Source organism: Papio anubis, chromosome 5 (assembly GCF_008728515.1).
Source record: "Papio anubis isolate 15944 chromosome 5, Panubis1.0, whole genome shotgun sequence".
Taxonomy (NCBI): domain Eukaryota; kingdom Metazoa; phylum Chordata; class Mammalia; order Primates; family Cercopithecidae; genus Papio; species Papio anubis.
The window spans coordinates 139,928,875-139,943,025 of NC_044980.1; the positions used below are offsets into that span (position 1 = coordinate 139,928,875).

The window sequence follows — 14,151 nt, forward strand, 5'->3', positions numbered from 1 at the left end:
TATGGCAAGGGGTGGACACCCCTTCTTTGATATTGTTCCTAGTATCTGGGGGGAAGAACATGATATTAATCCCCATGTCGCTGGGAGTATAACCCCTTTTTGATACTGTTCCTAATATCCCGGGGAGAGTCTAGGTTATTACTGGCCATTCCACAGCGTGTGTACACCACCACTCTTATATTGTTTTTTATTTCCAGCAATGAAGAAATTGATATTACTCCCAAAATGGAATGAGTTGTACACCTCCCATGAGATATGGTTCCTAATATTCAGAAGGGAAACGATGATATTACTCCCATTGGTGCAGCGGGTGTATAATCCTCCTGTAATATTGTTCCTAATATCTAGGGGGGTGAGGATGATATTACTGGCAATAACGCAGAGGATGTACACCGCCTCTGTGATATTGTTCTCAATATTCATGGGGATAGAACATTGCATTACTCCCAGTATGGCAGGTGGTGTACACCCACGCCCCGTGATATTTTTTCTGATACCCAGGTGAGGGGAGGATGATATTACTCCCAATATCGCAAGTGGTGTACAAACATTCTTTGATATTTTTCCTACTCTTTACAGGTTGAGAGGATGATATTACTCCCAGTATCGAAGAAAGTGTACACGCCCCCTGTGATATTGTTCCTAATATCCACGTTAAAAAAGAATGATGCTACCTTCAACACCGCAGGGGGTGGTGTGTACACTCCGCCTGTGATATTATTTCTAATATCAAGGGGAAGAGAGAATAATATTACTCCCAATAGTGCAAGGGGTGTACACACCTGGTAATATTGTTCCTAATATCCAGGGAAGGAGACGATGATATTTCTGGCCATATCGCAGGAAGTGTACACCCTCCTGTAATATTGTTTCTAATATTCGGTGGGGGAGAGGATAACATTGATCCCAATATCGCAGAAGGTGTACAGACCGCTTTGATAATGGTTTTTAATGTACAGGGAAAAGGTAATAATATTACGCCCAATATCCAGGGGCTGTAACCGCCCCCCGCCAAACCGCTGTATATTGTTCCTAATAGGCGGCGTGGTAGAGGCTTATAATACTACCAATATCACAGAAGGTGCACACACACCTGTGATATACTTCCTAATATCCAGCGGGAACGACGCTGCCATTACTTTCAACATTGCAGTGGGTGTACACCCCCCAGTGTGGTTTCGCTCCTAATATCCAGGGGAAAAAAGGATGATATTACTCACAATATCGCAGGGGGTGTACACTCCTTCTGTGATATGGTTCCTGATATCCAGGGGGTGAGTGGATGATTTTACTCTCAATAACGTACGAACTGTACACCCACCCTGTGATTTTGTCCCTCTTAACCACATGGGGAAAGGTGATATTACTCCCAATATTGCAAGGGGTGGACACCCGGCCAGTCATATTTTTTCTTATATCCAGGAAGGGAACAGTTGGTATTACTACTAATATTGAAAGGATGTACAGAACGCATTTCATATTGCTCTTAATATCCAGGTTGAAAGAAGATAACATTATTCTTAATATAACAAGGGGGGTACACCCCGCCTGTGATATGATTCTGAAATCTAGACGAAGAGAGAATGATATTACTTCCAATAATACACGGGGTGTACAATCACCTTTGATATTGTTCCTAATATCTAAAGGAAGAGATGATGATATTACTCCCAATACAGTAGAAGGTATACACCCTCCTGTGATATTGTTCCTAATAACTAGTGGGGGAGGGCAATGATATTACTTCAAATATCGCAGTGGCTTTACACCCTTTCCGTGATATTTCTCCTAATTTCCAAGGGGTGGAATACGAAGTTACTCTCAATATAGTATAGGGTGTACACCCAGGCTGTGATATTTCTACGAATATTCAGGGAAACACAGCATGATAGGACTCCAAATCTCGCAGAGTGTACACTATTTTGTGATATTGTTCCTAATATCTGGAGGTGGAGAGGATGATGTTAGTTTCAATATCGCAGGCTGTGTACACACACCCTGTGAAATTGTTTCTAATATCCAAGAGGGGAGCAATGCTATTAATCCACATGCGGACAGGGGTGGGAGGCACACCCGCGTGGGAGATGGCACTTCCTCTCACAAGCTGTTTAGGATCCCATGGCAGAGTGCTTGAAGCACCCCATGGGGAGTGATGGCACATCTCCTCAGCCCAGCTCCCGGCTACTGCGATCCATCCCTTAGGGTGCTGGGGCACTGCTCCTGGGGGCCAGGCCAGCATCCTCCCTAAACACTCCCGGGCTAAAAGATCCATTCGGCACAGGGTAGAGGCCCCAGCGTCTGGAAATAGAGCACATCCTCTCCCTCCTGGGCTGTTTGATCCCTCACAGGGGTAGGCACCCTCCGCGATATAGGGAGTAACAGCACCCCTTTCTCCCCAGCTGGCTGTTACGATCCACATCGCAGGGGTGTGAGGAGGCTCCCGTGATATGGGGAGTAATAGTACCCGCTGTGCGTCCTGGCGGCTCCGGACCCAGCCCAAGCGCGGCGGAATCTCCATCCGTAGCCCTCTCTCCCAACCTCGCCCTCCCGAGCTCCTTGTCTAGTCTCAGCAGGCGGCAAACGGACCCCAGGCGTCTGGCTCTCACCCAGGCAACTGCCCCGCGGTTTCTGAAGAGAGCGCTAAGCGGGGACGCCCGCTGGCAAGCAGATCCCGCCTCCTTCCCTGGCCGAGGAGCCGCCCCTCCGGGGTAGCTGCGCGCTGGGCGGCGCTCGGATCCTTTGGCAGCCGCAGGTGCCTTCCCAGCCCAGCCCAGCTCAGTCTAGCGCAGCCCAGCCCAGGCTGGCGCTCGCAGCCGCCGCCGCTTCCAGGCAGATAGGTGCCTTTCCTTGCTCCTTGCTCTTGGAGTTCTTCTCTTAGCTCCTGCTCCCTGGATGAAAGCATCGCTCCGAGCCTCATGCGAGGAATGAAGGAAGAACCGAGACTAGGTGAGTGGTGGTCTAGATTTAACAAATAATAACAATAAATCTACAAACTAAGGGTACTGATGGGAAGCTAGGAAGTGCAAGAAGAGGAGACAAAGGCTGCTGATCAAGGTAACTCACAAAACTAAATGCAGGCTGGGACCAATTCTAGCTATTTTGTACTCCACCCAGGTTCCCCTGCCTGGCACTGACTCATGTGCAGAGCCACACAGACTTCAATAAATATTTGCTGGGTTGAGACAAGTGAGTGGAGGTGTTTCTGCTTGTCCTCCAGCATCTAAACAAGCAAAACCTAGCTGCCTTTGACGATGGCTTCATCTCCACAAGGACTTTTTCCCCCGGGACTTAAAAAATGTAATGTGTATTCACACAACGGACTGCTATGCAGCACTTAAAAAGCTAAAATCAGAACTGTAGGGATCAGCATGCCTATACCTAGATTTCAGAAGTATGATGGTAGATAGACACAGCAAGATGCAAAATATATCCACTCTATCGCGCCATTTAGGTGACTTATTTTAAGACACTTGTCATGTTTGTAAAATCGTAGAACGGGGACTGTGAAATATCTATCACATCCGTGATTGTGGCTGTCTTTGGAAAGTGTGAAAGGGAAATCAATTGGACTTTAGGGTTAAAGTGGAAATAATATTTCCCTAAAATGTTTTAAAAATAAAAAGGATGATATAAAGAGGACCAAATATAAACAATTGTTAATTGAGTGCTATTGGGCATTTTTCATGTTTTTTCCTGTATGAAATATTTCTTAAACTCTAAGACGTTCTGTTTTTCAAATGCAAACAAATAAGTTGTTTCTATGCACATTCGTGACGATGAAATCTAAAATGTTCAATCAAAAGTTGCAATTTTCTTGCATCGCCCCCTTTGTTTTCCAATCCTAGAAGACCACACCTCCTTATCTAGGGAGGCTTGGTGGTTAGAGAAGTTTACCTGTTGACAACCCCCATATTACAGGCCAAAGATGAAAGGTTGGTATTAGGGAACTAGTTCCTAGTTAATCTGAAAATCAGCCAGGTCAAGGTAGACTCTGAAAACTCCCTGTGTTCCTGCAAGACAAATTTCTCTTCCTTTAACATTTCATATGCTTTGGATTTTCATTTTCATGGATGGTAGCTGTCCTCTTCACATCTCAAAATAATGCTTAGGTAACACTGCAGACTTAGCGCCAGCAGATCAGGAAGGGCTGGGGGTTTGGTAAAAGAGTCCTATAGCTCTATTGGGCTCTTCAGCAAAGTGGAAAGGATGTGTCTCCATTTTCCTGCCAGAGAATGGTAGATTTCTTTCTGAATATGAAAAAAAAAAATCGAATTTGGTTATCCACATGGGACAGAAAATGAAAAATAATTTTAAACTGGATTGTGTATGTTAGGTGCAATGAAGAAGATACTAAACGATCACTCAGTAGTTCCATCTGCTTCCACCTTCCCCAGACACACGCAAACATGGTTCCCTGTTTGCACATTATCTTCCCATTAAAAAATCACTGGGACCGTGGTGAACAAAATTGTCTGCACATCAGGATGATATTCTGAAACATGGAAAATTGCGATAATATTCCTTCCTCTTTCTCTTTCTGATTTGACAACTTGCAAGGTCAGTGCTTGGTATCTCTTATGTTGCAGGATGATGGGCTACTTGAGAAAAACCTGAGGTGTGAAGATGTAAGAATGACAGGACTGGGGTGTGGTATGAAAACTACATGTACTCAGGTTTTAAGCACAAAACAAAAGAGAATGTAGCCTCTGCCTGCAGTTAACAACTGCAATTCCTTAAAATTAATGTTCCCTTTAGGACCATTCATCTCTTTCTAGTGCCATCAGTGGTTCAGTCCTTACACTAACCCTCATTTGGATTATAAATGCAATAATAAAGCACAAGGCCACCCCATTTGCTTCTCCCTAACTCACAATAAAACACTCACAATAAAAAGTGCATCCCACTTACTTCTTAACTCCCTTGTCCGCTGGAGTTAAACTCCTTTTGATTTTTTATCTTGGAGAAATGGTTGAGTTCTATCTTCCTGGGTCTCAATAATTCCTCTGAGCTTCCTTCAGCCACCTGTGACCACCTGCCCCTACCCACTCCCTCTCCCATACCATTTAATTGATTGCTTCCTAATTGCTGACTCTCTGCTCTCTATTTAATGATTCTTGTTAAAGTCCATAAGGCATTTTGCCAGCAGTTGGCTTTTAGTATGAAAACTAGCATTTCCTTAATGAGTCTGCCTTCCAAATGAAGCGTTTACTTACATTTTCCTAGTGGGAAAATGAGCTTTTCTTCTACACTTGCTTAGGGGTTTCGTAAGTTCTTTTTCAATAACTCATCCTTAACACTTTCTCCAATTCTGCCTGTAATCGATATTCCCTTCACATGTAAACAGCTCAGGAGGAAATCAGCTATTTTAAAAAATATGCAATAGGGAAATTCTGCTACTCTTAGAAACAGCAGGAGCTAGCATTCATTCTTTGCATATGATGCGCTAGGCATTGTGCCAATTACCTTATATACATTGTCTCATTATCTGTAACCATGACCATATTTGTGCTAAGCATGAAATTTCCTTAAGCCAGATATCTGAGTAGAATTTTAAAATATTATTTTGTACAAAATCTAGACCTTTACCCCATTTTGGGGGTAGATCTGAAGATCTGGGCTTATGTTTCCATGTGGTGACAATCTATTTGATCTGAGTGCAATTACTTTATTTGGATGGAGCCAAAGTCACCATTGTCTACCCAGTGCACTAATGTTAAATGCCCAGTCTGGCTCACTCATTCGCGTCATCTGCCTGGCTCCTATAGGGATCCCAGCTTGTCACTCCTGAGGTAGACACTGTTATTTCCCCTACTCTAGAGGTGAGAGGTTAGGTAACTGGACCAAAGGCATTATCAGTGTCAGTTTTAGGACAGGAACACAGGATGCTGCCTCTCTTTACCATTATGTTTTAAAGTGGAGCAAAGCCATAAATATTTTTTTCACGATTTTTTCTTGTTCACACATATTTAATTTGAGCCTCAGAGTGGCTAACAGTTTTGAGCACTTATGCTATGAAAATGTTTTGTGTATTGAGTCAAATGTATGCATATCATACATTTATGTAACTCAATACATAGTTATATATAAATGTGATATAACATAACATACATATGATATAACAGAGTTATACATATATGTGTATTATTTAACTTAATATATAATGAGTTAAGTGTATGCATATCACACATTTATGTAACTCAATACATTAAGAATTATATAATACAACACAGAGTTGATATATATAAATGTTATATATAAACATAATATATGTTGATATATATTAACAGTTATATAATACAACACAAAAAGTTAATAATATATAAATACAACACAAAGAGTTATACATGTGTGTATTATACATTTAACTTAATATATAATGAGTTAAATGTATGTCTATCACATTCAACTCTCCATTGAGGAAAGGACTATTATCTTCTCCAAGTTCAGAAGAAGGAAAAAGAGAAATATATTGAAATTCAGCAATTTGCTGGTGTGGTCAAGTCCAACCCAGAACTTGCTTCTTTTACATTGTAGTACCCTCCAGGGTATGCAGAAACAGATAGCTAGTGCATCTTTATGACTAAAAAAGAAAGTTTTTGTTGTTGATCACCCAGTAACAAGAAAGTATAAAATCAGCATATTTTCTCAACAATATTTTTATATTATAGTTGTTGAATAAAGTATCGCTGACTTCATTTTACACTTTCTACATACTTTGAAAAATATGTTGTTTTCCTCCCATTTTGTAAGTCTAGGTCTGCTGTTGATGAGCCATGCAGTGTGTTCTCCTTTCGCTTGATGTTTTCATTCTGAAATCATGGTTGGTTTTCAAACACAAAAGTTTTCACTACAGTGATACAGATGAGGTTTATGTTTCGGCCACAGTCTTATACTCAGAATGCCTAGAGTATAGGATTATTAGGATACTATTTCTTTTCCTGTCCTAGATATCCAACTAAGGCTTCAGGACATGTTTTGAGTGAAGATGGGTGTTTCTGCCAGGATAGTATAACTCAAGGATCCAGGTCTGGGCAGATTCAACCATGGGAGCCAACACTTCAAGCAAACCACCGGTGTTTGATGAAAATGAAGATGGTAAGAAATACGGGATAGTGGCATATAAAAAAATAGAATTTTGCAAAATTCAAGTATATGCTTCTAGTTTCATAAGTTAAGTATAAGCATTGTCTGTAGGGCCTTGAAGGAAAAAGGCAAAGCTGCGTGAGTGAGCCTGAGGACTTTGTAGGCTCATAGCTAGGTTTTACCTTCCACTTTCCATGGGACCTTTGGCAGCTTTCCTCATCTCCACTATACCAATGTCCTTTCTCCAAAATGAGCTGCAGTTTGGCATGTAGTGGATAATTAAATGATTTGTTTGTCCTCTGTGCTGTTCCTTGGCAGTTGAAGTTACCCCCATTGCTCATTGTTATAGAAAATATATTATCAACATGTACATAAATGATAACCGGTGCTCATAATATTATAGAATGAAGCTGTGCCTTCTGAATTTCCAACTACCAAGCTTTTGTGTACTAGACAAATCCCATAATACTACATCACAGAAAAAAGAATCAGTTTTATTGGAGAAAAGGGTAACTTTCCAGGCCATACTCAGCAAGACATGAGTAAAGGCATGAGTCCTCCTGATTCTCCCATCAGTAAGGCATGCTGGAACGGAGCAATGCCTCCTCATGTCCCCTTCTTCCCTATATGTTAAGTGTGAACAGCGTTGGCATATGCAGGTGGAAGCTGTTTACAGGTTGTCTGGGGGGAAAAAATGTCCCAAGCCCCAGGTAGTAAGTTGTCCAGACCTCTGAGAGGGAGCCCTTCTGAGTAATTCCCAGAGAGCTCTGCCAATTGGAACAGGGAGGAAAAGAATGGACTGAAATTCAGGAAATCTGACACCGGTCCTACCACCAGTTACTTGTTAGGCCCAAGCAGCTTATTTACTGACTCTATGTTCAATTTTGTTATAAATAAAGTGAGGAGATAAGTTCCTTCCAACTCAAGAAGTTTATCATTTTGAGATCCTAGAGTAACGTTGTGAATTCTGAAGAAGCTTCTAAATCATCAAGGGAAGTTTATCAGGTTAGAATGCAAGTTTGATTGCTGAAATGAAAACTACAAACAACAGCGGCTTAAGCCAAATGGACATGTTTATCTTTCTCATGTGACAATCTAGGCATAAGTAATCCAGGTGATGTGTGGTTCCAGCAGCTTAGGGACTCTGATGCCAACTACTTGCCTTTTTCCCTCTCTTCCCATTTCCAGAGTGGTCCCCTCAGGGTGGCTAACCAACCACACCAAATTCCAGCCAGTGAGAAAGGTGGAAAGTAGGGGAGGTTATGCCCACCGATTTATAGGATTTGCTCTGACTTGTCACTTTTGTTCACTTGCACTTACCTAGATACAAGCAAGACTGGGAAATTTAGTTTGTTATCTTGGGTGGCCATGAACTTTCTAAAAATAAGGAGTTCTGTTTTATTACAAAAGAAAAGGAGAATGAGGAGTTTGTCATGATTGGGGACAACTATATCTGCTGTAGTTGGGGCAAACAATCTTAGTTCTGAATCATTGGATGGAAATACTTTTAAAAACAAAGCATACGGCTGATCAGGATGCCTTGTTTCCAGCTATTCACTCAGTTTGGAGGTCCATTCTTACTATTTCTACAGAATAGTTCATAGGAACTTTGAAATTATATAGTTGGAAAGGGATCTTAAGAAATCTTTTTTTTTCATGGCCATTTTTGTTGCCTTGCTTTAATTTATCAAATAGTAAAAGCAAAGATCTAGAGACTAATGATATTACTTAATTTTTCTGTCTCTAAAATGGAAAGACAAATAGGCTTGCTTTTCACTTAGTTGGTTTCCTCTGCTTCCTTTGGACTCAGAGCTAATATTGTACATGAGTCTGGTCGTCAGAGAATAGGGTGGAAAAGGGAGACCAGCTGCATGCTTTTAACTTGCTGGGCTACATTTGAAGGTATTAGGATAGCATTATGATGAGAAAACAAAGAAATGCCTAACTCTTCCTTGGTTCAGCCAGGCTTTCTTCTTGTGGGATGGCCAAGAAAGCTACATACCCAAAGAATTGTGACAACTGGGAAATAAGCTATCCCTTTTTAGTTACTTTAAAGGACTCTAGAAAAACTCGGTTGGAGGAGAGTTAGGAGACCAGACAGGTCTTTCTTAACACCCTCTAGGTCACCACCTTTTTGTTGCCCGGCTTCTCAGCCCAATGAGATGAACCCACTGCAGCACCCATAAAGGGAAGATATGAGCATGGCAACAAGTCTGTGCTTCCCAGAGGTGCTAGGCTCTCTGTTTATGCAGACAGTTGCAAGGCAAAGGAAGTAGGAGGGCAAGTCCACCTACTATAAACCTGTCACTCTTTAGACATGAGGAATACAGGAGGAAACAAGTTGGTCCTTGCTCTGTCATTGTGAACCCCATGTTCGGATGCTGAAAAGATGACAATAAATGGGTAAATAATACATAAACCAGATAACTTCACAGTGTGTTAAAGTGCCATGAAGAAAATGACTCCTAGTGATCTTACAGACAGTGACAGTGATGGTGAGGAGGCCACTTCAGATAGAGTGGTTGCGGTTGTCTTTCTAAAGAGGTGGCATTTGGGCTGAAGCCTGAAAGATGAGAAGAAGCCAGCTATGAAATGACATGAAAAGAATAGTTCAAGAACAGGAAAAACAAGTCCAAAATCCAAATAATGACAAAATTAGGATTGAATAGTTGCCTATATCTTAACATTCTCTCATGAGCACGAGTTGGCCAAAGAGACTGCATTTATTGCCATGTTAACTGATTTCTTTAAAAGAGCATTGATTTTGGGAGAAAAAGTATGCCATTCTAGGGAATTTACTTTTCTTTAAAATTCAGTACATTTCTTAAAGTTCATTTGACTCTTCGCATAAATCTGGATTCAGCACAAGGTAAAATTGCATCTGATTGCCGTGAAGCTCCTGACCAAGAAAAAACAACCAAAAAGCACCGATGAACCAAACAACATTAATGCCTATCTCATTTTTGATATCCATATTTTTATATATATAATCAAACTGGGCCAGTATCAAGGGCACTAAAATGAGCCAACTTAATTATTTTTAAAAATATTGCTGAAAAGAATCCCAATACGTGATTTTTAAAAAGTGTTTAATATGTTCTTCAAACTATTTAATATTCCAAATATATAGATATGAGAAGAAAATTTAACCAATTTTCCCAAGTAATATTTCAAGAATTCTCTCTCATGGAAAAAGTTTTTTTGTTCACTTTGAAGGTAATTAAGGAGCAAGATAAGAGGTTATTGGATGTCCCTTGAGATAAGCTATTCTTGCCAGAATTCATCCTGATACTTGTATTTCATGTTGTTCCATCTGGTATCTTATCTTGAACACATCATTTTATTAGTTACTTATGTTGATCTTTATTCGGTGAAAACAAAGTAGAACATTTTCAGGCCGGGTGCGGTTGCTCACGCCGGTATTCCCAGCACTTCAGGAGGCCAAGGTGGGCGGATCACGAGGTCAAGAGATTGAAACCATCCTGGCCAACATGGTGAAACCCCGTCACTACTAAAAATACAAAAGAATTAGCTGGGCATGTCAGTGCACGCCTGTAGTCCCAGCTACTCGGGAGGCTGAGGCAGGAGAATCACTTGAACCCGGGAGGTGGAGTTTGCAGTGAGCTGAGATTGCGCCACTGCACTCCAGCCTGGCGACAGAGCAAGACTCTGTCAAAAAAGAAAAAGGCTTGCTTATTTGATTATATAAGATATCTTTCATAAATCTCAAATTATACTATTTGAGTATAGTATAATTATATAGATCTCAAATTATACTATTGTTTGGTTTTGCAGTTTTGGCTTTTATGTTTTAGGGCAAATCTAAGTCCTAATTACTTTTTTTTATTATTGTGGTAAAATACATGTAACAAAACGTACCATTTAATCATCTTAGAATATACCGTTTATGACATTAGCACATTCACATTATCATGCAACCATCACCACTATCCATCTTCAGAACATTTCTCTTCTCAAACTGAAACTTGGTACCTCTGAAACAATAACAACCACATTCCGTCCCCTCCCCAGTCCCTGTGAACAACCATTTGACTTTATGTTTCTATGAATTTAACTACTCTATGTACCTCATATAAATGGAACATATAAGATTTGTTCTTTTGGTTCTGGCTTATTTCATTTAGCATATATTTTCAAGGTTCATCCATGTTGTAGCATGTGTCAAGGTTCTCTTTCTTTTTAAGTCTGAGTCATATTCCATTGTATGGATATACCACATTTTGTTTATCTTTTCATCAGTTGACAATGATTGTCCTCACCTTTTGATTTTTGTGAATAAGGCTGCTATAAACATTGGTGTGCAAATATCTGTTCAAGTCCCTGTTTTCAATTCTTTTGGGTATATACCTAGAAGTGGAATCACTGGATCATATAATTCCTTGTTTGACCGTCTGAGGAACCATCATTCTCTCTTCTACCTAATTATGCTCTGTGTTTTAGTAATGGGACACAGCCTGGCATGATGGGCTAGAGTACTGGAAAGGCATACACAGGTTCAAATCTCAGCCATGCCATGTACCAGTAATGTACATGTTTCTATGAGAAGAGTCAAAGGGGATATAGCCTGGTCAGCCATTATCAGACACTAGAGTCAATTTGACTAATTATATGGTGTTCTAAGGAAACTTGAGATACCGCAAGAAAAGTCTCCAAACCTAAATAATTACTAATGAATTAATTGAGGGGGAACTTCTATTGTGAAACTTATGTAAACTTTGTAAGCCTCAGTTTCTTTATATGTAAAATGTAGGGAATAATTGGGCATACTTCATTAGGTCTTTGTGAGGATTTAATAAATAATGTAAATAAAACACTTAGCAAGGTATTTCATATAAAGTAACTACCCAATTAATGCTAATTAAGTGTTATTTACTAACATCAGCGTTTCCTAGTATGAACTCTTCCAAGGACTTTAAGTTCTAAGAGAAACAGAATTGATTAAATACAACTCTGTCGATGCCATGGTTGATTAGACCTATTCATGTTTCTATTGATTGGATTAACAGAATGGCAGATTTTATGGATTCTGTTAAAACCTATATAAAAACACTTTAAAAGAAGCCAAGTTATTGACTGCACAAAAACATAATCTCATCTGATATCTTTTTTATCCCCCCTGAGGTTATTGCATTTTTATTTAAGGCAAAATCAAGAACTAATTGGGATGAAAATAACTAAAGTTTACTTTGTCTGATTTAAGTCCCAAACTGACTAATAAGTAATCCCATTTGATCAACAGATCCAGTGAAAACTGTCCCCCATTCTCAACTACTGTATGGATATTCTGAGAAATAATTCATGATGCAGAAAAACATTTTTTGTTTTCTGAAATAAAAGAATAGGTGTGCAAGTGATATTTGTTTTTAATGCTTACAACCCTTTTTAAAAAAATCTACTTTATTTTCTCTATCTGAATGCAGTAGAGTTTTTTTTGTTTGTTTGGTTGGTTGGTATGGTTTTGCTTGTTTGTTTTATTTTAAACAACGAACATTTTAAAAGTCCAATTATTAAGGTTTTCAGGCTGATTTAGAAAAAAGAAATCTTTACAGGAGAGAGTGGACTTGTTTACAATTCAGAGTCTAGGCAACAAGAAAAAAATCTTGCAGTCATTATGAGTAATATATGTATCCAAGTTTATACAAAGAATGTAAGGTGATAAAGTTGGCTTAGTTAAATCAAGAGACAACTTCTTCTAGAGTATTATAGCTAAGAAAATTTGGTCTTAAGTTTAAAAAGCTGCTCTAAAGAGCTCATCAATGCCCTGAGTTTGCAGAGAGTTCAATTATTGCATTACTCTTTGGACTTGCTGAAAGCTCAGTGTTCTACTTTTATTTGGCAACACTCATCTCCTAGGATATGTGGCTGTTTCCAGTTTTCCAGCATCTTCAGTGACAGAGGCAATGAGATCCTTTAAAATGTTGGGCCAAGAAAATTGGCCACAGATTTGCAAGCCAAAAGAAATAGGAGGTTACTAAATTGATTCCAGCTATGAAGGACATTGAAAATTTCTTTTGTTATTTGAATGTCTGCATGGCCTATTTGCACTCATTTTAATAGGCAAATGAATTTCCAACTTTCCCTTACCAGTCTTGAGTAACGTTATCTTGTATTTATTATTTTGCAGTAGAATGGTTGGAAAAGTTAAAGGAAAATTTCTCTAGCAAGAATTGGCTTCTTAAAAAAATAAGTCATCTTGGACAACCTAACATTTAGTAAAGGCATTTGTCATAAATAACCTCAAGTCCAATTTATGGCAAGGGTTTTAATTTGTAAGGGCTTTATTTCTCCATACAAAGGGATTGGAGAAACAAACTAGAAAGCCAGAAAACAGACCACAAACACTGAGCTAGTAGTTCCAACTGAAGTGTTCCCTGAGCAGTGAGTTATGAATACTTGTTTAGGAGAATCAACTCAAACAAATTTAGGAAAGTCATATCTTGCCTTTAGAGCTTCCAGTGTTTGTTAGCATATTAAAGTCTCTGAAATGACCTACAATATTGAAATCTCAGTCTTCTGATATTTGTAATATTTATTTCAAAATGAAATAATTTTTGTGAAAAATATTTTAATGTCTATAGCTCATAATATTCTGTGGATCTCAGTTTGGGAAATGAAAGGTTATAATCATATCTACTCTTTCTGTTGGAAACATCTCTCCATTGATTTTTCCTGCTGGTTTAATGGCAGCAAATTTTTACATGTAAAATATTTGTAATGTGATTTATATGAAACAATGTAATGTTCCTATTATATGATCAAAAGTGGTTATGCTCCTCTGTAAGTTTTCCTTACAAGTTTTTATTTTGCATAATTTATATCTATTTGGTTTAATAAGTAAAACACAAGATAGCTCCGTTTAATTCTGGGATGTTGGATGTTTCTAGTTAAAACACAAGTTGGATCTGATGAAAATTCACTGCTTCTTTATTATTTTTTAAAACTCCAGAACATGTTAGTCAAAGAGGGTCTTCTGAACAAATTCTTGTGAAGTAGTTGCTGATTATTAAGTAACACTCAGCTACCCTAACTTTTTGTACTATCCAAAGC

The 14,151-nt window shown here is 39.1% G+C and overlaps 1 protein-coding gene across 1 annotated transcript in view; it reads left to right on the forward strand.

Annotated features, from left to right (window-relative positions):
- Positions 1-2,714: 2,714 nt before the first annotated feature.
- Positions 2,715-14,151, forward strand: part of STK32A (serine/threonine kinase 32A) — a 155,231-nt gene continuing 143,794 nt past the window's right edge. Inside the window, exons 1-2 of the mRNA XM_003900313.5 lie at positions 2,715-2,946; positions 6,948-7,095. Coding sequence (XP_003900362.3) covers positions 7,044-7,095 — 52 coding nt within the window. The 5' untranslated portion in view covers positions 2,715-2,946; positions 6,948-7,043. The remainder of the gene's footprint in view (positions 2,947-6,947; positions 7,096-14,151) is intronic.